This window comes from Gossypium arboreum, chromosome 6, assembly GCF_025698485.1.
Source record: "Gossypium arboreum isolate Shixiya-1 chromosome 6, ASM2569848v2, whole genome shotgun sequence".
NCBI lineage: Eukaryota > Viridiplantae > Streptophyta > Magnoliopsida > Malvales > Malvaceae > Gossypium > Gossypium arboreum.
In genome coordinates, this window is record NC_069075.1 from 141833639 (window position 1) to 141860634 (window position 26996).

The 26996-nt window shown below is 31.6% G+C and overlaps 3 protein-coding genes and 1 long non-coding RNA gene across 4 annotated transcripts; 1 reads left to right on the forward strand and 3 right to left on the reverse strand.

The window, feature by feature from the left end:
• Positions 1-1601: 1601 nt before the first annotated feature.
• On the reverse strand, positions 1602-7329 carry LOC108481036 (patatin-like protein 2). Its single transcript, XM_017784201.2, has 7 exons — positions 7056-7329; positions 5844-6025; positions 5249-5438; positions 4381-4542; positions 3500-3799; positions 2381-2553; positions 1602-1853 (listed from the first exon to the last, which is right to left on the reverse strand). The coding sequence occupies exons 1-7, from the start codon at positions 7185-7187 to the stop codon at positions 1754-1756; spliced, it is 1239 nt and encodes a 412-aa protein (XP_017639690.1). The 5' UTR covers positions 7188-7329; the 3' UTR covers positions 1602-1753.
• Positions 7330-8484: 1155 nt separating this feature from the next.
• LOC108481806 (patatin-like protein 2) lies at positions 8485-13134 on the reverse strand. Its single transcript, XM_053029983.1, has 7 exons — positions 12935-13134; positions 11943-12124; positions 11290-11479; positions 10722-11213; positions 10262-10606; positions 8896-9068; positions 8485-8779 (listed from the first exon to the last, which is right to left on the reverse strand). Exons 1-7 carry the CDS (start codon positions 13064-13066, stop codon positions 8686-8688), a joined length of 1608 nt encoding a protein of 535 aa, XP_052885943.1. The 5' UTR covers positions 13067-13134; the 3' UTR covers positions 8485-8685.
• LOC128294094 (uncharacterized) lies at positions 10987-12299 on the forward strand. Its single transcript, XR_008284344.1, has 2 exons — positions 10987-11084; positions 12004-12299. It is a non-coding gene; the product is annotated as an uncharacterized LOC128294094 (long non-coding RNA).
• Positions 13135-16480: 3346 nt separating the features above from the next.
• Positions 16481-24233, reverse strand: LOC108480422 (uncharacterized). The gene is made up of 16 exons (XM_017783418.2): positions 23852-24233; positions 22901-23323; positions 22564-22789; positions 22220-22459; positions 21984-22099; positions 21538-21636; positions 21343-21430; positions 20987-21216; positions 20661-20845; positions 20292-20491; positions 19305-19637; positions 19115-19216; positions 18642-18939; positions 18370-18518; positions 17649-17933; positions 16481-16946 (listed from the first exon to the last, which is right to left on the reverse strand). The coding sequence occupies exons 2-16, from the start codon at positions 23191-23193 to the stop codon at positions 16737-16739; spliced, it is 3054 nt and encodes a 1017-aa protein (XP_017638907.1). The 5' UTR covers positions 23194-23323; positions 23852-24233; the 3' UTR covers positions 16481-16736.
• Positions 24234-26996: the final 2763 nt, after the last annotated feature.

Here is a 26996-nt window from a genome sequence, read left to right on the forward strand (position 1 = left end):
ATTAGAGTTTAGGGTTTGTTTTAGATTCACAAACTTATTTTTTAATATGTTTTTTAAAAAATACTTTATATTTATGGGTGTGGAGTTCGATATATAAATTGAATTGTATGTATAAATTCTGTTGTACAATCGTTTGTGGATAATGAATTGACTTTATTGTAAACTCGATAGTCATGAATGTCGAGATGCTACTAGTAATTTTTTAGAATTCTCTTATAAAATCTTGTATTTTATCGTTATGAAAATAAGGTTGATGTAATGGAACAATAATTCAACTCTTGCGTGTTGAAGTATGTTGTAACTATCTGAAAAAAAATGATGTAACTATTTTTGAGTTATTTCAAATAGAAAAATAATATATATTAGTAATTTTTGTGTATTAAGAAAACTCTATTCTTTTATAAATTTGAAGGTTTTTTATTATTTTATAAATATGATGAATTTTGATATTATTAGCAAAGGTTAAAGCTCTGAATTTTTAAGTACTTGAATTTAAGTCTCACTATATGTAATTGTCATATGTGGGTTTTCAATAGATGTGAGTCGGGTTGGGTCTAGGTTAGGTCTATATATGCTATTAATACACATTATGTTTGCTTAAGCTTGGTCAGAAATATGAGCTTCAAATTTTGTCAAAACTCATCTATATTTATAAATGACTAATCCAATCTTGTTTTAGGCATGCCCATGTTATTATTATTTTAATTCTTTTAAAAATGATATTAGTTTTAATTTAATGTTTTACTTTTTTCCATCTATTAAAAATTTCAGCATACATAACAATTTTTAACGTTTACATTTTAGTATTAAATATTGGATTTATTTGTTCTAAATTACATAATACATAAAAATAAAATAAATATATATTACAAAGTAGAAAATGCAACGTGCCAGGCCACACTCGAACCTTGAATTTTGGAGCCCAAACTTGGCTTATATTTTAAATGAGCTTGATTATTTACCCACACTTGTTTTTCAAATCTTATACTTTTGTTCAAATCCTCCTATATTTCAAACAAGCTCAGGGCTTGGACGAATATATAAAGCCATTGAACATGTCTACTCTCTAGTCTTACTAGGCACATCTTCCATGTGTAGATTTTGTTCGGTTATATTCTAATTTGATTCTATTTTAAAATTGATCATATGGTTAAAAATATCATGGAAGTCACTATACTAAGAGTTAGATTGCATTTTACTCTCTTTACTTAAAAAATGGGCAAATTAGTCCCTTTATATTAGATTAAAGAGCAAACTAATCATTTCTGTTAAAAATTTCATTCATTTTCACTGTTAGAAGCTAGCATGGCAGATGAAGTAATTAGACAATTACACATGGCGTGTCGCGTGTACCTCATTCTAGCATACATGGACTAGTTTTTAACAATAAAAATAGATGGAATTTTAAATAGAAAGATCATATTGCTTTTTGATCTAACGTACAAGAAATAATTTACCTATTTTTTGAGTAGATGAGACAAAATACAATTTAATTTTTAGTACAAAAACCTCCATAGTATTTTTACTTTAATCAGAAATGTATTTGTATTTCGATGTAAGCTCTAAACAAATAGATGAAATTAAATGGGACACAGACTAAATTAGCACATTGAAATGTTATTATTCTTGTTGCAATACATTCAATCCAAAGAAAATCAATAAAGTTCCAACAGCAATGAATTACAAAACATCATCCCATTCGGGATTTTTATTAAATCATGGAATTATTTGTGCTTACAATATAGAGAAACCACTAAATTTTAATTTCAACTTCATATTTTTGTGCTTCAGCCTTCCCTTGGGGTGACCTAAGATGCCGACGGTGTCTCTCTTGGGACAGTAGTTTCGCAAACCTACAATTATAAACATCAATTTTTTTTTCTAATTAAATACATTTTGGTCGGAATTGAAAAATAAAGTTTTGAAAAATCAAACAATAATTTTATTGTTGTTTTGATTTATAATATTGTTGAGTATTTTTCTCTATTCCTTTAAGATGTGATGTTTGTATATTTATATGATATGCGTACTGTTCATTGATATGACATATTGGGTAGGTTTCATGCACACAAAATATGTATCCTATTCTAAACCTAACACGTGTTTATACAACCTCATGCATATGTAACTTCGCAAGAGAGCAAGGTTGACTTGTGAGCTCAGCCCGCAAGCTCAATAGAATCTGACTCAAACCAATTCGGATTTTTAAACCAGTAATGATAATTATCCTAACAAATATATAGAAAATTTTTCATTTTCGGGGACAAAGCCCTTGCGCTCCCCTTAGTTTCATCATTGAATGAAATATGACTTATGCAAAGTTTGTAGTGTTTAATTCCTCTCTCTCTCTCTATAGATATATGCATGCATGTATGTATACCTTTTAAGGGCTTCTTCATTAGTTTCTTCTTTGAAAGGCTCAAAAATGCCGGTTTCCAAATTAACCCTAGAAACTTGCTTCTTCAACAGTCCCTCACCGACTTTCACCAGTTCATTCAAATTATTCGCAGTCGCTATGTCAACAGATGATACATCCCCAGATAATCCGTCATCCTACATACCATTCAAAGATGTTAATAATTAACAAATCAAAACTCAATTACCAGGAAATTGTTGTCAAGGGTACACACAAACTTCAATTAAGAACGCTAGCAAGGGTGGGGTAGAAAAATTAGGGGGTAAAATGAATTATAAAAAATGCAATTTTACTATTATATTAACTTATTATTTTACCATTATATTAACTTATTATTTTACAAATTTAGAAGGAGCAAACTATATTTTTACCATTCTTGAGACTCCCCTAAAAAAAAAACTTCATAATTTATTTATTTAGAATTATGTATTTATATAAACACAAAAATTATATATACAAGATTATAAACTCAAAAAATGTGTAAAACTAAATAAAATTTTGGCTAAAATGGTAAAATTAAAATCTAAAACTCTAATATTTTAGGCTGAAATACCAACATAGACATATAAAAAATAATAAATACCGTCAGTAATAATATAATTTATTTTGTAAAAAGAATTTATTTTAAGTTATTTCCGATTGAGTTGGCATTTATCGATTTGCAACATCAACCCAGTCAAGAGTTTTAAGTATAATATATAGTGCAGTGCCATATATGAACTTTGAATTTATACGATTTTTTATAAATGAGATTTTGATTTGATTTGATTTTCACAAATCACTAACAACGTTATCAAATTAGCATCATTTTAAGTTGATATATTGCATATATAAACAATTATATTAATTCAATATAAAATAAATATATGTATCCATTTCTTTAAATGAATACCATTGAATCAAAATCAAAGGTTTTATATATACATATAAATCACAATATTTAAGTTACATATGTATGCATCAAACTAAAATTCATGTATCAAATTGCAAATCTGACCAAAGTTCGTGTATAAATTTAATATTTATTTGAAAGAAAAAACTAACAAACATTTTCCGAGTAGGTAAATGCATGCATTAAATTACCTGGATACGAAGGTATTTATCTGAGTGAAGAGCTTCAAATACTACAGAAAGGTGAAGGTCTACCATGTCTCCACTAGCTTGAGTAAATACATCCACCAACGGCGTCGAACCACCGCTGGTTAGCCACCCTAACATACCCCATTTCGCCGACTGTTTAGCATTGTATCTCTTTTCGTCTTTTTTAGAGCCAGTCCCCAATGAAATAACCAGAAATTTCCCATAATCCATGGGTTTCGTTGGAAAAAAATCAGGGTTTCCCTTAATGATCTCCTTGCTCACTTCCCCCATTGCCACTAAAGTCTGAAAAATAAAAGGGGCTAAATCCAAAATATACATTTATACAAACATAAGTATAATTTGTAAAAACAGCTCTCCCATCTCTCTCAATTTCAATATTGAGAAAATTGATCTCTCTTGAAAAAATCGAAGTAGTTTAGTTCCTGTCAATTTTGAAAGTGAACAACTAAAGACAATTAACAGGTGTTAACATTTTCCGCCAATTATACATAAATTTGATTGGTATGATAATAAATTTAGCCCTTTAGATATTCTATCAATTTGAGGCTAAATTTATTGAATCTTTTAGAATCAAGATCAAATTGACAAAATATGTAAAAATCGAGGGTTATATATATTATTATACCAACAATATATATATGTACAATTGATGGAAAACATTAATATTGCGGTTAATTGTTCTTAATTTCTTACTTTCAAAACCGGCAGGGATTAAATTAGTTCGATTTTTTTGGAAGGGGCCAGAGAGGTATTTTTACTATTTCTTTTAGTAAGGACTAAATTGTAAACTTTGTAAAAGTACAAGGCCATGACAGCATATTTGACCATGTAATTAAACAGATATCAATTTAGAAAATGCATACCGGGTTATTTGCAGCCACACCACCATCAATGAGGTTATATTCTCTCACGTCCCCGTTGTCGGTTTGGATTTTAAAGTAATGGGCAGGGAGATATGTTGGTGCAGCTGAGGTTGCTATGCATATGTCTGTGAGCAAGGCATCCAAAGTAGGTTTTTTCTTCACCTGCATGTTGAAACACAACATAATAAGACAAATCAAACATCTATCTATCTATCTATCTATCTATCTATCTATCTATCTATATTGTTGAAGGGAAGTTGCCTCCAAGAAATCTTCAAAGTGCTATTTGTCTAGAGTCGTTGAACCTTTTAATAGGTTGGTATTGTCTTAGGTTGAGTTAAGATTTTGTTTCCCAACTCTGTGGAGAGCCTGAATGCATGAAAAAGCTACTTGGGTCATGGGTTTATAAAACGGGAGCATTTAGTTGGGTCAGACTGTGTGTGATGCACAATCACTCACCCAAGAAAATGGTGATTATTTTCCTATGGTATGGCAAACCCAAACCTATAAGATATAGGTCACTAGAGGGGAGACATGATACCACTTGATCTAGCTACTATCACGCAGAAAGATCTTGCTCAGTCAACTTCAAATGTGACCTTGCTAAACGTTGCATAGCAATGCATGCGTGACCTTTACATGCCCCACACATGTTTCACAGTGCTATATAAGCCTTTCCCTATGGCTTAGTTAGGGAATTCCTTCTTTCTCTCAACACTAGAAATAAGAGCATTCTCCCCCATCTCTTATAAAAACACTTGTGATTCTTGGCCTCTGGGTGAACTGCCATCAACCACCAAACCCGTATTATCCTATCAATATATATATATATATATATATATATGTATGTGTATGTTTATATAAGAACCTGATAGCTTGAAAAAATGGCTGGCTGGAGATGCTTGATATCAAATGTTGGGATAACAACGTTAGTTAATGTCTGGTGCAACCTTGTTTCTCCTAGCTTGTCTTTAACAATGTTATGTAAGAACTTGCCATCATATTTTGGTCCCGATAGAGCTTTGATAACTTTTGTTGTTCGAGAAAACAATGGACATCTGGTAATAAAATAAAAACGTTACTTAATTTTACATAATAATAACATACTGTTGAATCATAATTTGGTCGGTAAAAATATTATGGAGGTCTATATATTAGAAATTAGATTTCATTTTGCTCTTTCTATTAAAAAATGGACAAATTAGCCCCTGTACATAGATCAAAGAGTAAATTGGTTTTTCTGTAAAAAAATTATCTATTTCTATTGTTAAAAATTAGTATACATATATATATCAATCCGACGTACCCTGATTATTTCGTTAATCAGGTCAATTTTTAATCGTATAAATGAATAAAAAATTTAACCAAAAATTAACTTATTCTTTTCTCTAATATATAAGAACTAATTTAATAATTTTTGAATAAAACAACAAAATGCAACCTAACTCAAACATGTACCGTACCCTGGTTGAGGAAATATGTTAGGACAATTAGTTAGGTAAAAGTCTTTAATGTCTTTGGCAGCAAATAATGGTCGATTCTTTTCGTTCGGACAAGTTAGCATGGCTGTCACCAAGCCGCCGGTGCTGGTCCCTGCTATCACATCGAAGTAATCTGCTAGTCTTGCATCTTCACCGTCCAGTTCCTATGTAATAACACAAAACGTAAAATCTTTTTACTTAGTGATAAGCAAAAGGCCACGAATGTACTTACGTAAATTTGTGACAAAAGGACCATTCGATTACGATTTGCACCTAAAAACTCGGTTCAATTAATAAAATTTGACGTAGTTATTAAAAATTAATAACATCAACTTCATTAAATTAATAACTTGGAGTTCGTCAACTTAAATTTAAAATTTTCCCAATCCTAAATGACCGGAATAATTAATTTTGTATAACTTGAATAAGAAATTTGAAGTGGCTAGAGCAGGAAATGATCATCTAAACCTAAAATGACCTACTCCTAAATCCACCTAAAACCAAAACAACTTAAACCAAATACAATTCAAAACCAACCTAACTAGGGATAAAGCCAACATAATAAAAAATGATCAAATGATAAATTTTTGAAAGAGCCAAAGTATTTTTTATTTATTTATTACTATTTCTATGTATGAAGTATTGTTGAGGGGCGACTCCTTCGGCCTATCAAACTCCCAATAGTGGTAAGGTATTGTTTTCGTATCAAGATTTTGTCTCCCTCCTCGACTAAGAGTCATGTACGGTTCACAAAGGAAAACATCTCGGTTTAGATTTTGTCTCCATCCAAGGCTCAAGCAGTATTATACTTGCAAATGTGTGAGCTATATGCCTTAAGTTGGTAGTTCAAGTCTCCCCGCACACACAGGTGACCTACATAATGACACCTCTCCTTTGAGCCTTACAAGTGCTCTCCCTTTGTGAACCATACATGGCTCTCAATGAAGGAGGGAGATAAAACCCGAAAACGAGGACATTTTAAAGAATTCTCTCGAAAAAATCCTCCCCACCCGAAACAAGTATAAAAAAATCTTAATAGGGGAGAAGGCCTCAGAGTCCTGACCGACCTCCATAGCTACGTCCCTAAACTCAGCCCTCCCAATTGATACATACGAATGTAGTATATATATACACATGATTGTGTCATTGTGTGCATGAACATACATATTATAGAAACCAAATGTACGTACGTACCTGAAGTTGAGATTCTAAGAAACCAAGTATGGTTCCAGGGATGATCCCTCTTATTCCACCACCATCAATGCTAAGTATGGTGATTAAATCTCCATATGTAGGAGCTTGTAATTGTTCCTTTGCACCCTCCATATCTATATATCTATATATATATATAGAATCTAAATGGTATTTGTGATAGTAGTTGTGTGCTATAAAGGGGAAGACTTGATAACCCTTAAAAGAGCTTAATTTGATATTGGTTGAGCATATAATGATTTCTACTTAGGTATTTATAGCCACATATTGATCCTATCCATAATAGTACTATGTGTGGGAAAATTGTATCAAATTTGACCAAACTTTCTGCTTATCTTTTAATGGGATATTAATGGTAAATTTGAAAGAAAATCTAAGAGTGCATTAATTACGTTTGTAGCATTAACCATGGTTTTTTTTTTTAATTAAAGACTCGGTTTCCTTTTGGAGAATTGTTGGTTAGACCAAGTTTGTAGAGAATTGTAGGTACGAAAATGTTAGGTGATTCATTGAAGATTTATAACCTAACTTCTAAGTACTTTCATAAGTTCACGGGGGGTTAGGGGAGGGGCAAATTTAGGAATTTTTTAGGGACGAAATTGAATTATAAATTTTTGAGATATCAAAATATGATTTTATTATTTATTAATTTAAAATTTCATTATTTTTAAAAGGACTAAAATAATTTTATTCTGTTTTTAGAGACTAAAATGTAAATTTTACTATTTATAAAAAACTGAAAGGTGAATTTTCCATTTTGGGAGGACTTCGCCTGTCCCCTAGATTTGAAATATTCATTCTTTATGCGTGCCAATTTTTTATATCATATCTAATATTAGAATGTCTAAGTACATTGTGACATATTTTGTGTTATTTTAAATAAAATATATATTTATGGTGTGTATAACAAAAAGTTTTATCTTTTTTTTTTTCGTGACTAAAGGTGTTCATGGACCGAATCGAGTTGAGTTTATACATGATATTAACATACTATATGTTTAGTCAAACTTGACTTGAAATATAGACCGAAAATTTTCCCATTTTAGGCCTGTCCATATTATTTTTAATAAAAATAAAAATATTTATGTTATTTTTAATTTAATATTTAATATTTTTATATATTTTAATTTATTAAAATTTTATATATAGTTTTCTTAACATTTTTTAATGTTTACATTATAGTAGGATTATGTACTATTATAGATCTAATTTTTATATATTATAATTTACATAATATATAAAAATAACATAATATTTTACATTACAATTTTTTTAAAAAAGTTTAAATTAAGTTGGACTCGAGCCTTGAATGTTCAAATCCGAACTAGACTCATATTTTAAACCATCCCAAATACGAAAACACCTTAACCTAACCCTGCTCTAAACAAATGATGAAATTAAATGGCGTAGATTTAATTGCGACAATGAAATATTAAGATTGTACGGATACAACACAAAGAAAATGAGTAGAGTTCCAATAGCAAGGAATTACAAGTAATTATCCCATTTTGGGATTTTTATTAAATCACAAAGTTATTTGTACTCTAAGGTACAAATATGTGTTGTTTTATTGGAAGTGCAATTTACTTCCAATATTTATGGGTTAAAACTACTAATTTTTAACGTCACTTTTACGTGTTTCAGCCTTCTCTTGAAGTGGTTTAAGATGTCGTTTCTGTCTCTCTTCGGACAGTAATTTTGCAAACCTACAAACATCAAATTTTCTCTAAATAAATACATTATGAAATCGGAGATGAAGTAAAACTAAAAAATTAATGGGACCAAGATGTAAATTTATGGGGGGCAAATTCCTATATATTACCTTTTAAGGGCTCTTTCGTTAGTCTCTTCAGTGACAGGCTTGAACTTGCCGGTTACCAAGTCAACCCTAGAAACTGGATCCCTCAACAGTTTCTCGCCGACTTTGACCAATTCATCCAAATTTGTCCTCGTGGCTATGTCAACAGATGATACATCCCCCTTTAGTTTGTCATCCTACGTACAATTCAATGATGATAACAATCAGTAGATTAAAACATTGTTACCCGGAATCTCTTTAATGATTTTCGAACTGGTGCACAATTTCAGTTAGGGAATGCTAGGAAGGGTGGGGTAGAAAATTTTTGGGGTCGAAATTGAATTTTAAACTTTAGAAGGAAGAAATATAATTTTACGATTATATTAACTAATAATTTTATAAATTAAAAAAAAATGAAAGCCATTTAAGTCGTTTTCCCATGGTTATTTGAATCAGCCTCAAATCGATTGGACCGTACCAATTAGGGTACTACTAGTCAGAAGAAAGGCTTTAGGTGGGTGACTTGGTAACCTGTATGTTTAAATTTTTTTTAATGATTTTTTAAATTGAATTAGACAGACTAATAAATCGATGGCTTGACCGATTCGAACTAGACAGATTAATGAACTAACTTGTTATCAATTGACTCATAACACAACTTAACGAGGGGCTTTAAGTATAATATAAGTAGATAAGTTTCAGAAGAAAATTGTTCTACATTTTCAATAAATTGTATTTTGTTCCTTTTAAATGAATCGAGAATACTATCTCTACCTAACTACGTTTCATATAAGTAGTTTCCATTATAATTTTCATCCTTCGTACCAAATACATTTGTGTTCTCGGAATATTGGATAAAAAAAACCCAGCACAATTGTTAGGTATAATGATAAGTCGTATTGCACTTTTAAGGAGAGAACTGGATTCAATTCTTGAAGATAACATTGTTAAGAAAGTCAACTATGAACCCTAAACATGAATAGTAAAAAGGACATGAAACATAAAAAAGGCTAAAATATGTCTGTAGTCCTTGCACTTGTTTTTCCAATACTTTAGTCTGTTTACTTTTTAGATTTTAAAATTTAGGTCTAAATGTTAATATTGTTAAATATTTTTGTTAAAGTCGGGTTAATTACAACATCATTTTTAAAATTACATAACTATCTAGTGAGTAACTTGTTTATTTCAAAATGTCACAACAATAAATTTAACAAAAAATTATCAATGTTAACATTGGATCTGAATTTTAAAATCTAAAAAGTAGAGGGATTAAATTTCTAGAAATACAAGTATAGGGATTAAATTCATATTTTTTAAAAAGTACAGGAATTATAGGCAAATTTAACCAAAATATTTTTCAAATTAGGTGCGAATGCATGCATTAAATTACCTGGATTCGAAGGTATTTATCTGAGTGGTCAAGAGCTTTAAATAAAACAGAAAGGTGAAGGTCGACCATGTCTCCACTGGCTTGAGTAAAAACATCCACTAACGGCGTCGAACCACCGCTGGTTAACCACCCTAACATACCCCATTCGGCCGCCTGTTTAGCACTGTATTTCGTTGTGGTTTTTGCCTCAGAGCTAGAGCCAGTCCCCAACGAAATAACCAGAAATTTACTATAGTCTATGGCTTCAGTACACCGCTTGGAATTATCGTTTTTGTTTTCTTGGGTACCCAAATCAACGTTTTTGTCAATAATATCCCTGCTCACTTCCCCCATAGCCAGTAAAGTCTGAAAAAAAAAATGCAAACTAAGGACAAAATTGTAAATTTGGTAAAATTACAAGGACATTACTGCATATTTGACCGTATAATTGAATAAATTTTATCATTTTGAGAATGCATACTGGGTTATTTGCAGCCACACCACCGTCAATTAGGTTATATTCTCTTTCCTCTTTTTCGATGCATACTGGGTTATATGCAGCCACACCACCATCAATTAGGTTATTTTCTCTTGCCTCTTTGTCCATGCATACTGGGTTATTTGCAGCCACACCACCATCAATGAGGTTATTTTCTCTTGCCTCTTTGTCCATGCATACTGGGTTATTTGCAGCCACACAACCATCAATGAGGTTATATTCTCTTTCCTCTTCGTCGATGCAGACTGGGTTATTTGCAGCCACACCACCATCAATGACGTTATTTTCTCTTTCCTCTTTGTCGATGCAGACTGGGTTATTTGCAGCCACACCAACATCAATGAGGTTATTTTCTCTTTTTTTCCTTTTGAAGACTATGGTTTTAAAGTAATGAGCTGGGAGATATGTTGGTGCAGCTGAGGTTGCTATGCATATGTCTGAGAGTAAGGCATTCAAAGTAGGGTTTTTTTTCACCTGCATGTTCAAACACGACATGATAAGACAAACCATACAAATATGTATATGTATATGTATATGTATATGTGGGAACCTGAAAGCTTGAAAAGATGACTGGCTGGAGAAGCTTGATATCAAATGTTGGGATAACAACATTAGTTAACGTCTCATTCAACCTTTTCCCTTCTAGTTTTTTTTTAATAATGTAATGTAAGTACTTGCCATCATATCTTGGTCCTGATAGAGCTTTGAGAACTTTTGTTGTTTGAGAAAACAATGGACATCTAGTAGTAAAAATAAAAATGTTACTTAATTTTATGTGATAAAATACTGTAAGAATCATTATTTTGGTGGTAAAAGCATCATGGAGACATTTAATTAGGAGTTAGATTGCATTTTGATCTTTTTCTTCGAAAAAATAAGTAAGTTTATCTTATATATTAGATCAAAGAGTAAGCCGGTCTTTCTTTTAAAAATTTTATTCATTCTTACGGTTAAAAACTGATCCTGTACATTAGCATGAGGTATACGTGGCATGTCACGTTTTACTACCTAGCTATTTTGTCTGTCATACCAGTTTTTAACAATACAAATAGATAAAATTTTTAACAAAGAAAATTAATTCGCTCTTTGATTTAACATATAGAAGCTAATTTACTTATTTTTTAATAGAATGAACAAAATACAATTTAATTTTTAGTAAAATAATCTCTATGATACTTTTACTGCAAAAAAAATGTACTGTACCCTGGTTGAGGGAATATTTTAGGACAATTAGTTAAGTAAAAGTCTTTGATGTCTTTGGCAGCAAATAATGGTCGGTTCTTGTCGTTCGGACAAGTTAGCATGGCTGTCACCAAGCCGCCGGTGCTGGTCCCTGCTATCACGTCGAAGTAATCTGCTAGTCTTGCATCTTCACCGTCCAGTTTCTATGTAATAACACAAAACATAAAATCTGTACTTAGTGATAAGCAAAAGGTCAATGTACTTATCGTAGTCTATGTCAATTTGCTTTGTATATATTAGACCTTTCTACTTCTATTGGGAGAGAAATTGACTCTTTTTTATAAAGTTTTTAAAGTATTGTTTGTTTGTAACGACAAATCCATCAACGGATCAGTATGTTTCTAGTTAAAGTTTCGTCTTCAATTCTATAGAGAATTTGAATGCCTAAGATTGCCGGAAGAAATGACAAATTGATAGAGCGGGATTGTCTCATCGGGACTGTGAATGGTGCACGGCTACCTACTAAAGGAAATGTGAGCATAGGGCTTATAGGTAATCTTGAGGAGCACACGATACTATACTTTATCTAGCTCCTACTCAGTGAACCTATCACCTCTTCGCAGAGTGGGGAGACAACCTTGACAATGGACAATACCACAACCAGTTGAGAGGTCCATTGACCTTTCCTTAACAAACTTAAACATGCCCAACTCGAATTTAAAATTGACTCAAACCCGAAATGACCAGAACAAGTAACCTTAGAGAACTTGACAAATAACTAGAAGCGATTAAAAAATAAAATGATTTGAACTTGAAATAACTTGATTTGAAAACCCTAATGATCAAACTCAAATGACGTGGGTCCTAATCAGCCTCTTTAGCTCCCTAAACTTGACCCAAATTAATAAGACTAAAATATAGCACATGGTATATGTATGTTTATATATATATATATATACAGACATGCTTGTGTGCATGCATGTATATTATAGTGAACGAGTGTACGTACGTACCTGAAGTTCAGATTCTAAGAAACCAAGTATAATTCCAGGGATGATCCCTCTTATTCCACCACCATCAATGCTAAGTACGGTGGTTAAATTTCTATATATAGGAGCTGGTAACTGTTCCTTTACACCCTCCATTATAATCTAAATGGTATTTGTGATTTAAAGGGAAGTTTGATAAAACCTTAAAAGAGCTTTGATATTGGTCGAGTTTATATTGATTTCAACTTGGGCATTTATAGTCACATTGATCCTATCCTTAATGGTACTATATGTGGAAAAATTGCATCAAATTTCACCAAACTTTATACTTTTCTTTTAATGATATATATGTCAATGGAGCATTAATCGAAGGGTTTTGTTTGGTTTTTACTTTTCTTTTTGGAGAATTGTTGGTTAGACCAAGTTCCTAGAGAATGGTAGATACGAAATTTAAGAGTTAGGTGGTCCATTGAAGATCTATAACGTAACTTCTAAGAACTTATTAGTTCCCAAGTAAACCATATCTATTAAGACTGCATTGTAATGGTTCAACATTAGCATGAATTTTTTTAGGTTTTATATATGCATGATTTGACCTTTAAATTATACATATCTTTTCACTTTGGTATGTAAATTTTTCTATCCTATTTTGGCACTTACATGATCATTTTCGTCCCATTTTACCTGAAAAATTATCGACGTCCAATAAAAACGTGACATGTTTCACATTCTAATTGGCAACTTTTATTTTCTTGGGTCAATTGAGATGAAAATGATAATTCAAATATCAAAGTTGGACAAAAAATTTTAGAAACCAAAATGAAAAAATAGATATAATTCAGGTGCTGATATAGCCTTTAAACTATATTTTTTTTTTAATTTGGTACTTAAACTTTTATTATCCTAATTTTGTATTCGAATTATCCTTTTCTTCTTAGTTTATCCAAAAAAAAAAATTACCGACATCCAATTAAAATGTGATGTCACATTCTAATTGGCAACTTTCATTTTTTTTTTGGATAAATTGAGACGAAAGTAATAATTCGAGTATCAAAGTGAGACAAAAATAATTTAGATACCAAAATGAAAAAAAACGGGTATGGTTCAAAAGTCAAATCATGAATTAAATTTTTTTTCAAAAACGTTTAAATACATTCAAATTCATGATTTTCAAGCGGCTCGGGAAGAAGTGTGATTTGGTAATGGGGGGTAATTAATGATCGGTATTATGAAACATTCTCTACTTTCTAACATTCAATTATATGTTTCTTGCAATCCATTTTTGTAAGATATATTAGATCTAAATATTATGTAAATCAAATCCTTCAAATCATAAACAATTATTTTAAGATCTTTAGAATAATATGACTTTCACAAGCTGAAGAACTCGATAAATTGATTTCTCCCTCTTAATCTCTTCCCTTAATTACACAAATCTTAAGTGATGGAAGTTATAAATTTTAATGCATTTTTGCATGTGTAACCCTAATAGGTAAAGGGAAAATCGATTTATAATGATCAACTTTTAATCTAGCATGTCTATCAAGTAACCAAATAAATAGATAAAATTTAACTTCTATTCAAAGTAAACCATACAATCTTACCAATTTTTTCCTTTCCAATTATATTATTGAGCAGACAATTTGTATGTCCAAGTGGTGTGTAAAGCAACTTTAGTGGACTGGGTTCATGCTCTTTCTATTGGATTATTTGGTGTTTGATTCTACAATGGTGGGGTTTGATTTGATTATTCAATGGCAGGATGCCCTCTTTTAGAGGTACAATGAAGAAGAGATGATTGGTGGTTGTGGGTGTTACAATGTCGACAATTTGGCTTATGAGAAATGAAAAACCGTTTGGTAATAAAGAGTGAAAAGGGATACGTAGCTTTTGTTTCTACTTCAAATTTAGAAAGTTTCGATTTTAATATATGATTTTGACTAATACTCAATTTAAAGTCTAATTTGGATAAAAAAAAAATCAGGTATCAATATAAAAATAATTGTCAATTTCAATGCTTAATTTGAACAAAAAAATTTAGGTATGTGAAAATAGTTATCAAATTTAGGTCCCAAAAAGTTATTTAACCCTTTTAATTTCCCCATAAAATGGAAACTTAACCATTGTAAAGTTTTAAGTTAATTTAATAGTAAAATTGTATTTTTGACTCTCCTAAAATTTAAAATTCAATTATGCTATCTCCAAGAGCAAAAAGTAGCAAAAAATTTATAGTTTAAGAGCAAATTATATTAGTAGTCACCCAACTATGATTTTTTCTGTTCTGCTCACCTAATTATGAAAAGTTACAAAATAGGCACTCAACTATTCAATTTTGTCTTTTTTTTATCACCCAACTATCTTATATTTTTTAGGTCTTTCTGTTTTTATGTTAGTCAGTTGATGACAAAAAAGAAGAAGAAGACAAAATCGAATTATTCGGTGACTATTTTGCAACTTTTCACAATTAAATGGCTAAAAAAATTACTAATACTTAAATGATCATTTTATAATTTTTATAATTAAATGACTAAAAAATTACAATTAAATAACCTCTAGTATAATTAATTTACCCATAATTTAATCGCTTAAAATTATAAAATTTTACATTAACACAATAATAAATTTACATTTTAATTTTCTTAAAAATTTATAATTTAAATCCCACCCCTAAAAAAAATTCTCGTATCGCGCCCACGTAAAAGCATTACAACACATTCAAAAATTGAAGCTGATATCATCCTTTCATACGTATGATGCTGACGACAGATGTGAGGTACTCAAGAAGGAGAAATAATGGACCTCACATGACAATTACAACTATGGATAGGATGGATAATATTTTTGGAATCGATTTACTAGTTAAATTAGTCATATCATCAGTTTTTATTTAATTATATAGTTTGATTTAAAATTAAAAATTATTAAAAATTAAAATTGTAAAATTTTATTAAATAATTATAATAAAATTCGATTCAACCTGTTTGTATCAATTTATAATTCTTTTTGGATTGATATCTCGATTAATTCTCAATTCAATTAATTCAACTGATCAATCTGATCAAAACTTTTAAAATCGTCTTAATTAGAATTGTTCATGAGTTAAATGATCATTACGAATTCAAATTATTTCAAACTTATGCGAATCATTTCGAATTCATGTTGTTCAAAAAGCTCGAAAGATATGAACAATGTTTTCAAGAAAAACCAAATGTTAACTTATGAATTATAGATTATATTTAAAAATTTTAAAAATAATATTTATTTATTAGAAGTCTATTAAAACCTAATATAACTGATCTTAAAATCGACTTTACCAACTTAATCGACTTGATAAAACCGACACGACTAAATAGCACCAATTAAGTCGGTTTCAACTAGAGGCAAATTTAAAGGGTAGGCAAGGGCCTTAGCCCCTCACCCCGAAAAATATTCAATTTAATCCTTTCTTGAATAATGAAATTTTAAATTAATATATAGTAAAATTATACTTCAATCCTTTCAAAAAAATTAAAAAAAAATCTATTTAATCCCTTTAGAAGTGATGAAATCATAAATTAATAAAAGATAAAATTATATTTTGATCTCCAAAAATTATAATTTAATTCCAACTAAAAATTTTTCTAGAATCTCTATGTACTCGAAGAATCTTTAACCGATTCTTACATTCGAATATGTGTCTGACACGAATATAAACACAGGTAATTAAAATAAAAAAATCGGAACAATAAACCCTGACATTTCAATGATGATAGCCAGTTAAACACCACCACTAACAACCCATAATGCAATGAAACTACAATCTAAGTGATGTTAAAAGCACCAAGAATCAACTATTAATTGACCCATTACTTGATGCAAAATCCTGATTATCTGTTTGTTTAATAATAAATCGATCAACAATCCTCACAGTATTCAGTGGATCTTGATGACTTACACATGCACTCCACTTGCTAGGATGTTTTATCCGGTGGCTCCACTGTTGCGGCTGTTTCGCCTCTCCGTCCCAATCGGGATCTAACTTCCATTCCCTTGGAACCTGCACGTCAAATGGACGAGTGTCCAAATGTATATATTCGAAGTGTGTGTGATCAATCAGTTCAATCAGTTCAACTTACAAACGAACTTAACCGACCTTTCAGAAATAAAAACCGATTGCAGAACTGACTTTAAAGAAAAACCGCAATAACAAAACTGACTTAATTCAATAGGTTCGATCTATTGAGAACCTTAACAGAAAAATAAGGAATATTGGTGGATTTTGTTATTTTATATTTGGATTTGGGGAATATTATAATGGATTTAGGCTACGTTAATGCAACTTAAGTGTGAGTATCGGATATGAGTATATATCCGATACGGATATGATTAAGTTTTTCTAAGTTTTTTCCATGTATTTGAAAGATCCTTGTAAATCATATCTTCATATCCATGTATCAGACACGAGTTCTTCAAGAAAACAAAAGAGTGCAAGCAACATAGGATTTGTGTTTGGGGAATATAAAGTCAGTTAACAAATACCCTAAACTAATCCAGAAACCGAAACCAAATTAACCAAATTGCCTGGATTCGGTCAGTTAACTTGGTTTTAACCAAAATCCATCTGAACTGTTAAAATCGTTGAGAGAAAACAGATAGCTGTGTTCTTAACATGCAGCTAAAGGAAAAAGGCAATTTCAAATGTCAACGAGAAACCTAAAGAAAAAAGATGGTAACAAGTGAATAAATATTGGCTTCTTACCTTATCGATTGCAAGAGTGAAAACCTCGAGATCACCATCACGGTTAATGTGGAATCGTGTAAATGACTTGTAATTAGCAATTCTAAGAGAGGAGAATGCTTCATCAAAGTGTATATGAAGCCAGTTAATGCAAATATACAAGTAGCTTCCAAACACCAATGAAACCACCGGGGTCGAGAAAACCCAGAAGTAAAGGAAGACAGAAGCATAATATATAATAGCACCTCCTCGGGAAAGTGACTGTATTCCGTACTTGCAAATATTGCTCCGAGTGACAGCAATAACCTGGCAGGCAATTTTTTTCCATCAATATTGACAAGTGAAAAGTTGGTAAAAGTACCATGGAGGCCCCATGCTATGAGTCAAATTACATCTTACCCCCTTTACATGAATCTTTGTAAGTTTGATTAAAGAGCAAATTGGTCATTTCTATTAAAAATTTTATCCATTTCTATCATTAAAAACTGGTTTGGTTGACAAAATAACCAAACCAGCCACTTGTACCTTATTTTGACATACAAGTACCAGTTTTTAACCATAGAAATGGATGGATTTTTCAACAGAAGAATTAGTTTGCTCTTTCATCTAAGCGTACGGGGACTAATTTGCCCATTTTTTGAGTAGATCGGGCAAAATGCAATCTGACTCTTAATACAATGGCCTCCATGGTACCTTTGTCGTGAAAGTTATCACATTTCCCAAACAAGGAGAGGTTTCTTACCTCAGGAACATCAAATGCAGACATAAGATATTTGATACATGCAGGATAAAGGCCAAATGTCCATTGCTCTATACGTGCTCGAAGACCGGTAGGATCTGGAAAATGTTCAGTTTCCACCGATTGGTACCATTGGTACAAAGAGTGGTAACCTGAACACAGTAACTAATCGTCATTAACTTCAATTAAAAAGTCGGCATGAATACAGTCATCACGAAACTATCACTTATTAACAATCCTACGATAGCAGAACAGGTGATTAGAATGTAACTCACCAGAAGTAGCTAGCAGTTTATGCCGGATACATGTCTCCAGACCTAGTTCCAAGAGCAGCATGAGAATAAGGGCTGAAGCTAGATGTGCAGAAACATGAAGAATTCCAATTATTGCACGTTTCTTGAGAGCCAACTTGGAAGGAACAAATGTGAATGCCAACATCAACAATAGCACCACACCAGCCAATGATACAAAAGAATGTTCCAGCATGTATACAAAAGAATTCCACACCGTGCCAAAGAAACTCCTAAGATGACCAGAAAATGAATCATCTTGCAATATGTGATCGAGCTGACACTAGAAAAAGAGGGAAACAGATTAGTCAGTAGAACATTACAATATTACATGAAACTTTCTAAGAGAGAGAAGCGGATCACAGCCAATAATCAGGTCATTTTAGGTTCAATGAGAGTTAAAGTTAGAAAAACTGAGTCAAACTTAACGAACTTCAAAGGATTTAAAAGAAATATACCTGTGGAAATATAGAAAAAACCAATATGAAGTATATAATACCACCAATGAAATCAAACTGCCAGTTCATCTTACGAAACTTCAAGATATTTCCCAATGCAATCTGCACCAAGTTACAGTCCCAATTTGAGTGAGAACTTAGGGAACAAGACAAATGAATTCAAAGCAATAGAAAAGAAATGGAAAAGTACCCTGCTTGAATCATCAAAAGAAGGATAAGCAGCTTTGCACTCGTATGTTTTCCCATAAAATTGGCTAAAATTACTAAACACGTGAGTAGGGTGTAAAAATGCACCTCCGCACCCATTTACAAGAAGATGCTGCACATGAACTGGACCTTCTGAAGGAACACATGAATGACGCATATAATGATGCAGGTCCCCAGCAATTCGAAGTTTACACCTTCCTTTTAAGTAATCACATATCAGGTGTGAGACATTCTCGCCCGAAACATTATTCCAGTACCAATCAAGAAGCCAGTGTGGTTCATGGGTCATAATGATCACAGAATCATTTTCACCAACCTGAAAGGAAAATGTAGGGTTCAACCAGCATAACGTATGAATCGCAGTATGCCTTATGCCTTAGGCGTCAAAATCAAAATGCATCATACAGGACTCGGACAGAAAACTAGAGTTATAGCAATGTGAAATCTTTGGAATGCATTAATGCATGACATTACTATGAAACCATAAAAGATAGATGAGTCTTCCATTAGGTTAAAATACACTCCCTCCTTCACTTAGGTGTACTTTCGGTAAAAGAACCATGGAAGCCCTTTTACTAGGAGTTGGATTGCATTTTACTCCCTTTACTAAAAAAAGGGCAAATTAGTCCCTATACATTAAATCAAAGAGCAAACTGATCTTTCTGTTAATAAGTCCTGACAATTTTTGTCTTTAAAAACTGATCCTTATATGTCAACATAAGGTACACGTGGCACTTCTGATTATTCTATCAACCACGCCAGTTTTTAATAGTAAAGATGGATGAAATATTTATCTAAAAGGACCAATTTGCTATTTGATCTAATGTACTAGAACTAATTTGCCCATTTTTTGAGTAGAGGGGGCAAAATACAATCTAACTTCTACTACAAGGGCTTTTATAGTACTTTTACAGTGTATTTTCTCGTAGCGAACATAACAGAAAGGGATAGATCTTAGAAGTAACGATACCTTGGTCTTTACTAATTCAGAAAAGAACTGGAACTGGTATACATCAATGTCGGCATGGAGTGATAAATCGAGACCAAATACCCACCATCTTTTTGGGAGCTGCAAAGCAAAGTAACTCTTCTTTTGTGGCATAAACCAGCCACCCAACCAGCTCTTGTGGCATATATACCTCATAAAAGTATTAAGTCCATCGAACCAATCTGTAAAGTCAGAAGTATAATTCCATTGCACTAGGTTGAATCTTTAGATAGCAATAATAATAGTGAACTTCTTTATTAACAAATACATGAAAACAAATTCTTTGAATTTTTCTTACATGAGAAAAATAGATCACTGAAGATAAATTTTGCGTTAAAAAGTACAACCTACCATGATTTCCAGGAATGATAAAACACTGGGGTCCATTGTATTCCTTGAGTTCAGAAACCCCTTCAGGTAATTCGGGCTTGTTTACAGCAATGTGATCGGGTTTGTACCAAGGTGGAGGCTGGAGAGCATATTGAAAAGGACAAAAGAGGCGCCTTTCATACGTAAACCTTGATGGATTAGGATACCTACACGCAACCAGGTTATGAGCGATAACTAGTACTATGAGAGTACTTTATGACCAAATCATCAACCAAAAATTCAAACAGCTATGTTAAAGGTTCTAGCTTCACGAATAATAAACAATCAATATGAAAGTCCTAACTTACGCAAGATCTCCTCCAATAAGTAGCAGGTCCCCACGTGGCAGCGTAAGTAGAGAATCATCTTTAGTAACCTGTATGGAAGGCTGAGCAAGTAGCCGAGCCACAGCATATGACGAGTTTCCACCATCACCGGTATCAGCCATGAAATCAAACCATAGATCCTCCCTTTCACTCAAATGATCATAAAAAAGATCATACTGTTGAGCTCCTTCAGGGACCCTGCTCATTGAAGCCTGACAAAAGGCATAAAGGGGGATAGAAAGTCATTTGTTGATGGAATATTTATCAGGAGATTTATCCTTACAAAACAAAAAAGGAAAATACATCAATGCATAAATTATCAAATTTTAAAACTCTACCTGCATCATGCGCATGTCAAACCGGCCAACAAACACAGTTACTGATACTAAGAGGTCAAAAACAGTCTTGAACAAGTCAGCTGATGTTCTGCAGAGTTTGTGATAAGCATACTAAAGTTAAAAAGATTGAAATCTTTTCACTCCTACCACATGGTGAAGCAAAAGGTAAAAGACAAAGAAATATTAAATATTTACCCTGAATACCAAGGAACCATATCTAAGAAATCTGGTTTCATCTGATTCTTTTTCAGCTTCTCATATTCTTCAACAGACAAAGGGTGAGTAAGAGCCCACCTGAATTTGATGTAGAACAACAAAAATTTAAGATAAATAGTAAAGATCAAGGCATGTAGAAACAAAGTGTACCTCAATCCTATAAAATATATATATCTTAGACTCGGAAACTAATAAGATTGATCTAAATGACAGATAATCAAGAAACTGGGAAATGATCATCAATAGAATAATCATGAATGTTCACTGTCCAGTGCCACTGCTATGAAAATGAACCTCAATGCAAGAATACCTAGTAATCTAAACAGTGGATCTCATGCAAGATATATTACAATTCTCATTCAAGAACATGCAACAAATAGAAATGGTTCACACATTTTGGAACAAGCTAATATACTGCTACCCACCCTGTTGACCTTTCCACTACATAATTGGCAATGTAAAGGCCAATAAATGTAGCCCACAGTGAGTATATAGGAGAAATTTCATCTGAAGGACCCGAACATGAACCACTGCAAGCTATCTGCAAATAAAATATCAAGAGAAAAATACGTAGTAAGGATTAAAAACTACAAAACACACCATAAGAATACCCATAGAGTGATACAGACAATATAAATCTTGTATTCAGTAAGAGCCGTACCTCACCATAAATAACCCACTTCGACAAAAGTGGATAATCACTTGCAGAGCCAACTGGAGCAAACCAAGATGAGCAAACTTGGTCTTTCAACTCGTTCATACGAAGAAAATTTGCAAGCCATGTGTTTCTCTCACCTTTTTCCCAAAACCAATTAGAATTTTTTCGTACAGAAGGTTTCTGCTTTAACATTGCACGGTTGCCGCAATGACTATAAAATACACAGCAGGCTATACTAATAACCTACAAAGGGCAAGAGAAGAAAATACCTATAAGCAACAGCATCACACGAAAGGTAAAACCTGCAGTCTAAAGAAAAAACCATCATTTGCATCTTCAACACTTACAGCGCAATTCTGGACAACAGTCAAAATTTCCGGCCTCCTTCCAGCCACACGAGAAATAAGACCAAGATACCACAGACCAAAGAATATAATGTGGAAGACAAGGAGAAAGAGAATAGAAGAGAGATATATTGACAAAAACAAAGACAAATTCATCCTCATGTCCACTCCCATTGACTGAAAACTCGGAAGATGATACACGGCTGCAACTAAAATCCACGCTATGTACCTGTGAATTTAAGTTATATGAAGCCACAAATAAGCCATGGCTGCTCATTATCATCCAACTGAATATCAATTTGCAACATGATTAATGAAGGCATCAGATTAGAACACTCACCATCGACTGAAATTTGAATAACTTGGCTTGATAGTCTTCCCAATAAACGGAGACGAAAAGAAATAAAAGAATCCAAGTAAACAGGCATACATAGACCACCATTTGATATTATTATCCAACTTTTCTATCAAAGTATGCATGTTATCTGATGAGATAAAGAACAAACAACCCACAACTACTGCAATTATTGCATGACGCGAATGTTCATGCGGATAAGGGTATTTATGCGTTAAAATCGTCCGAACCCTCTCCATTCTGGGTAATAATCCAGCTGGACGCTTATCAGAACCCATTTCTCAAGAACTATTTAGCTTAATTCAATGTCTCACAAATTGCACCCACATTTCCCCCACAAAGGAAGTTGAAAACCATGGACATGACCTGCTCCAGGTTCCTGATAACAATACTGTATAAAGCCTTAAACTGAAAGGAAAAAAAAAACATAAAATTTAGTGAATTTCTAAATTAGAATATGTAACAAAAACAGAAAAGACTACTAGATTTTAATAAGAAACTTTTAGTTTCCAAAGTAATTAACAATCTAATGATCCAACAAAATCAAATGAACCATTTCCATCAAGCTAAATGTTCTATAAAAAGAAAAAAGGGGCTAACTAATCCAACACGCAAAAACCACATTGATTATAAAGTTAAAACTGTAATCTTCTGCTTCAAAATCATTAATTAACGTAAACCCAAAATTAAAATTCTAGTTCTCTAACTATTTCCTATTTTCCTCTGCGATAAAAAATGCCACTAGGGTTTTTCGTTTTCGCTTCAAATTATATTAAAAATAATAACAATAATAATTCGTTATTACAAAGTTTTTAAATCAGTCGATAACAATCAGAAAAAAAAAAGAAAAGAAAAAAAGAAACAGAAAACAACCAAAGGGTCTTTGATCATTTGAAATTTTTGAAATAAAAAGTTCAATAAAGATAGGAAGGGTACCTGAAGAGAGAAAAGAAAGGATGCATGTAGAAGCAGTTGATAATGGCAATGGCATATTCTCTTTCAGTTAGAGAGTTTTTAATTATTGTTATTAAAGAGGGAATGATGTTGAAAATGAATTTTTTAAGTTCAGGATTTGTGATGATTGAATTGAAAACCGTTTGATTTGGGGGCAGATTGCTTGAAGGTTAAAGAGAGTTGAGAATCCGACAAGTGGAAGACGAGCTACTGGTGCGAAATGTTTTTAAAACTCAACCCATCCGTCGGATATCATATCAATCTTCGAATCAATTGATTTAATCTCATTCTCCTAATAAATATTTAAGTCAACTTTCGACTAATCGATTTGATTCAATTCAATCATTATTGTTGAGGTGCCCATTCGAATTAAATTAGACTTTTTTATATTTATAATTAATTTATATTTTTTATGTAAAATAAATATTTTATATTAAAATTAAAGCTATTTTCACATAATTTTAGTAACAATATATTGACCAAATATGATAAATTATAAATATAAATCTCAAAATTATACATAAATTTTAAATTAATATGTAATTATATACATAAACTTTAATTTAGTGTAATTATACACGTGAAACTCTAATTATAGTTGAAATGTATACATAAAGCTTTAATTTTGATTTGATCATACCCATTTTAAAAATAAATTCAAATTATTTATATATGTAATATATAAATATAAAATTATATTTTATCAATAATTATGTTAATAATTTATAATAATTGAATTAAATCGAAGTTTCATATATAGTCGATTAACTCTTAGCTTGATTGGCATGTGCATTGTTACTAATGCAGAAGGACGTGAGTTTAGGTACGCTAAAGTGCATTACTCTTTTATTTATGGACTGAAGAGGTATTATGGGTAGTTTTAATACTTATGTCAAAAAGTTTTCATGGATTCCACGAATAAGCAAACAAGTTTTGCAATTGATGTACGTTCATCCACTTCATTAATATCTGCAAGTAGATATAATTTTAAACTCTTCGAACTTTTGAAATTTAGTCATTATGCTTCTATTTTTATGAATTTAATATTTTTACTTATTTGATTTGAAAAATAAATTCCAATTATTAATATTGTTTATAGATTTTCGTTAAATTTGAATATGTGGCATTTTAACATTCAAAGGTACAATTTAAAATTTTAATTTTAATTATAACACATATTCAAATTTAACAAAAAGCATTTAAAGATATTATCAATTGAATTTTATTTTCAAATTAGACAAGTAAGTGATTAATTTTTTTAAAATTTAAAAGTAGAGATACTAAATTTCAAAAGCCCCGAAAGTACAGGGAGTGTGGACAGAATTAAACCAATAGAAATTCCCAATATTCAACAATGAAAGGAAAAAGTAAAAGGTCAAAATCCATTGTTGATCATTCTACTTTTATAGAATTAGTCCCTATAATTTAAAAGTTAAGAATTAGATTCTTGTACTTTTTCAATTTAAAATTCTAGGTCAATCATTAACATTAGTATTTTTGTTAACTTAATATATTTATTTTTCTTCAATCATAAGGGTAACCTAATCAATATGCCAAATTGACAAACTTTGATGGAAAATACTAATGATGTTACATGTTGGACTGAGGTTTTTAAAGCGAAAAAGTTAGAGGACTTAACTTTTAACTTTTTAAATATAGGGATTAAATCTTAAAATTTGTCAAAGTTTAGTACCCTACAATATATTTAACCAAAAAAAAAAAAGAAGCAACTAGTTGAAGATAAGCATACACAAGATGGGTCCATTGGTCCTCCATATGAGCCTAATGGTCTACTTTTTTGGGCCAAAGCTAATGAGCTCTGCTTTGAACAAAGCAGGCCCGTGAACCGGTTGCAAGGAACCCATGTGGTTTACATCCATTATCAAATATAAGTTTGATATTTAAAAACTATAGTATACATCAATTACGCTATCAAATGTTAAGTGCAATGATAAGGTATATTTCATTTTTAAAAAGAAAACGTTGTTTTGAACATTAAAGATAATATTAATGGCAAAGGCAGCCACGAATCCCAAATATGGATTGTAAAATGGACATGAAAAATATTTTTTTTAAAATGCCCCTATCAAGCTTTAGCTTTGTTGGTATTATTGCTATACAAGTTCAGGTGTACTTAAGTGTGTTTTTCCCTCCGATTTAAGGGTTGAGGCCGATTGGGATTTAATTTTGTTGGCATCGTTGTTATTGTAGTAATGAGGCATATGTAAGTGTGTTTTTTCTATGATTTAAAAGTTGAAGCCAATTGAGATTTAGCTCTGTTGGCACCATTGCTTTTGCAACAACAAGGTGGGCATGGGTTTGACCACACGTAAGAGCATATTTCCTCTAATTCAAAGGTCAATATGAGATTACATGTATAAAGAAAATATATATGGATTAAGCTTTAATTTTGTTGACATTGTTGCTATTACAATAATGAAGAAGACGTGAATTAAATGTGCTTTTTCTTAAGTTTATATGATCGAAAATCACATCAAATAAACATTTTGAATTATAAATTGCAATCAAGTGAGCTTTGGAATTTTTTTTTTTCATGGAAGTCCCTAATCATCTGTTAAACGTTTATGTGAATATATTGTATTTAAAATAGTAAAAATTAAAAAAAAAATAATATTCTTGCTTCACTGTTTTCCCAATTAATTTCAAACCCACATTCATTTTCCATGATGATCTTCTCCACTAAATTTTCCTATAAACCCCTTTTCCAAGTACACCATAACCATCAAGTCCAATTCATAGATTCCTTTGACTTACCAAGATTATGACAACATGTTCAATGGCTAGGATTTGACGGCTAGTTAAAGAGAAAAAAAAAGCTCAATTCTCCATCCCATGTTCATCACTTAGTCACAACCAGACCCAATAATTAATTCAACGAATCTGATTGATTTTGGGTTTGGATTAATTTGATTTCTAGTTGAGTTTCAGATTTGAGTTGGGTTAGAGATGAAAATGGATAGTGTAGATTTGAATATTTGTAGATATTTGATTTATTTTTTTTGGTGAATTTTGAATATTGTAGATTTGAATATTTTAATTACTACCTGTAATATATTCGAAGTAGATATGGATATTAAGCTTTAGTTATCCATTACCCAAATTCGAT

Bases quoted from the DNA above. Each gene is read 5' to 3' on its own strand.
- LOC108481036 (XM_017784201.2), bottom strand. From the start codon at position 7,187: ATGGAGGGTGCAAAGGAACAATTACAAGCTCCTACATATGGAGATTTA. The intron at 4,543-5,248 runs GTTCTTATATAA...TTCAACATGCAG, and splicing joins CCATTTTTTCAAGCTATCAG to GTGAAGAAAAAACCTACTTT. The intron at 3,800-4,380 runs GTATGCATTTTC...TTTATTTTTCAG, and splicing joins GTGTGGCTGCAAATAACCCG to ACTTTAGTGGCAATGGGGGA.
- LOC108481806 (XM_053029983.1), bottom strand. From the start codon at position 13,066: ATGGAGGGTGTAAAGGAACAGTTACCAGCTCCTATATATAGAAATTTA. The intron at 12,125-12,934 runs GTACGTACGTAC...GTTATTACATAG, and splicing joins TCTTAGAATCTGAACTTCAG to AAACTGGACGGTGAAGATGC. The intron at 11,480-11,942 runs GTACAGTACATT...TTTTACTACTAG, and splicing joins AAAATATTCCCTCAACCAGG to ATGTCCATTGTTTTCTCAAA.
- LOC108480422 (XM_017783418.2), bottom strand. From the start codon at position 23,193: ATGGGTTCTGATAAGCGTCCAGCTGGATTATTACCCAGAATGGAGAGG. The intron at 21,637-21,983 runs GTGGGTAGCAGT...CATCAAATTCAG, and splicing joins GTAGTGGAAAGGTCAACAGG to GTGGGCTCTTACTCACCCTT. The intron at 19,217-19,304 runs GTACTTTTCCAT...AACTTGGTGCAG, and splicing joins CTTTTGATGATTCAAGCAGG to ATTGCATTGGGAAATATCTT.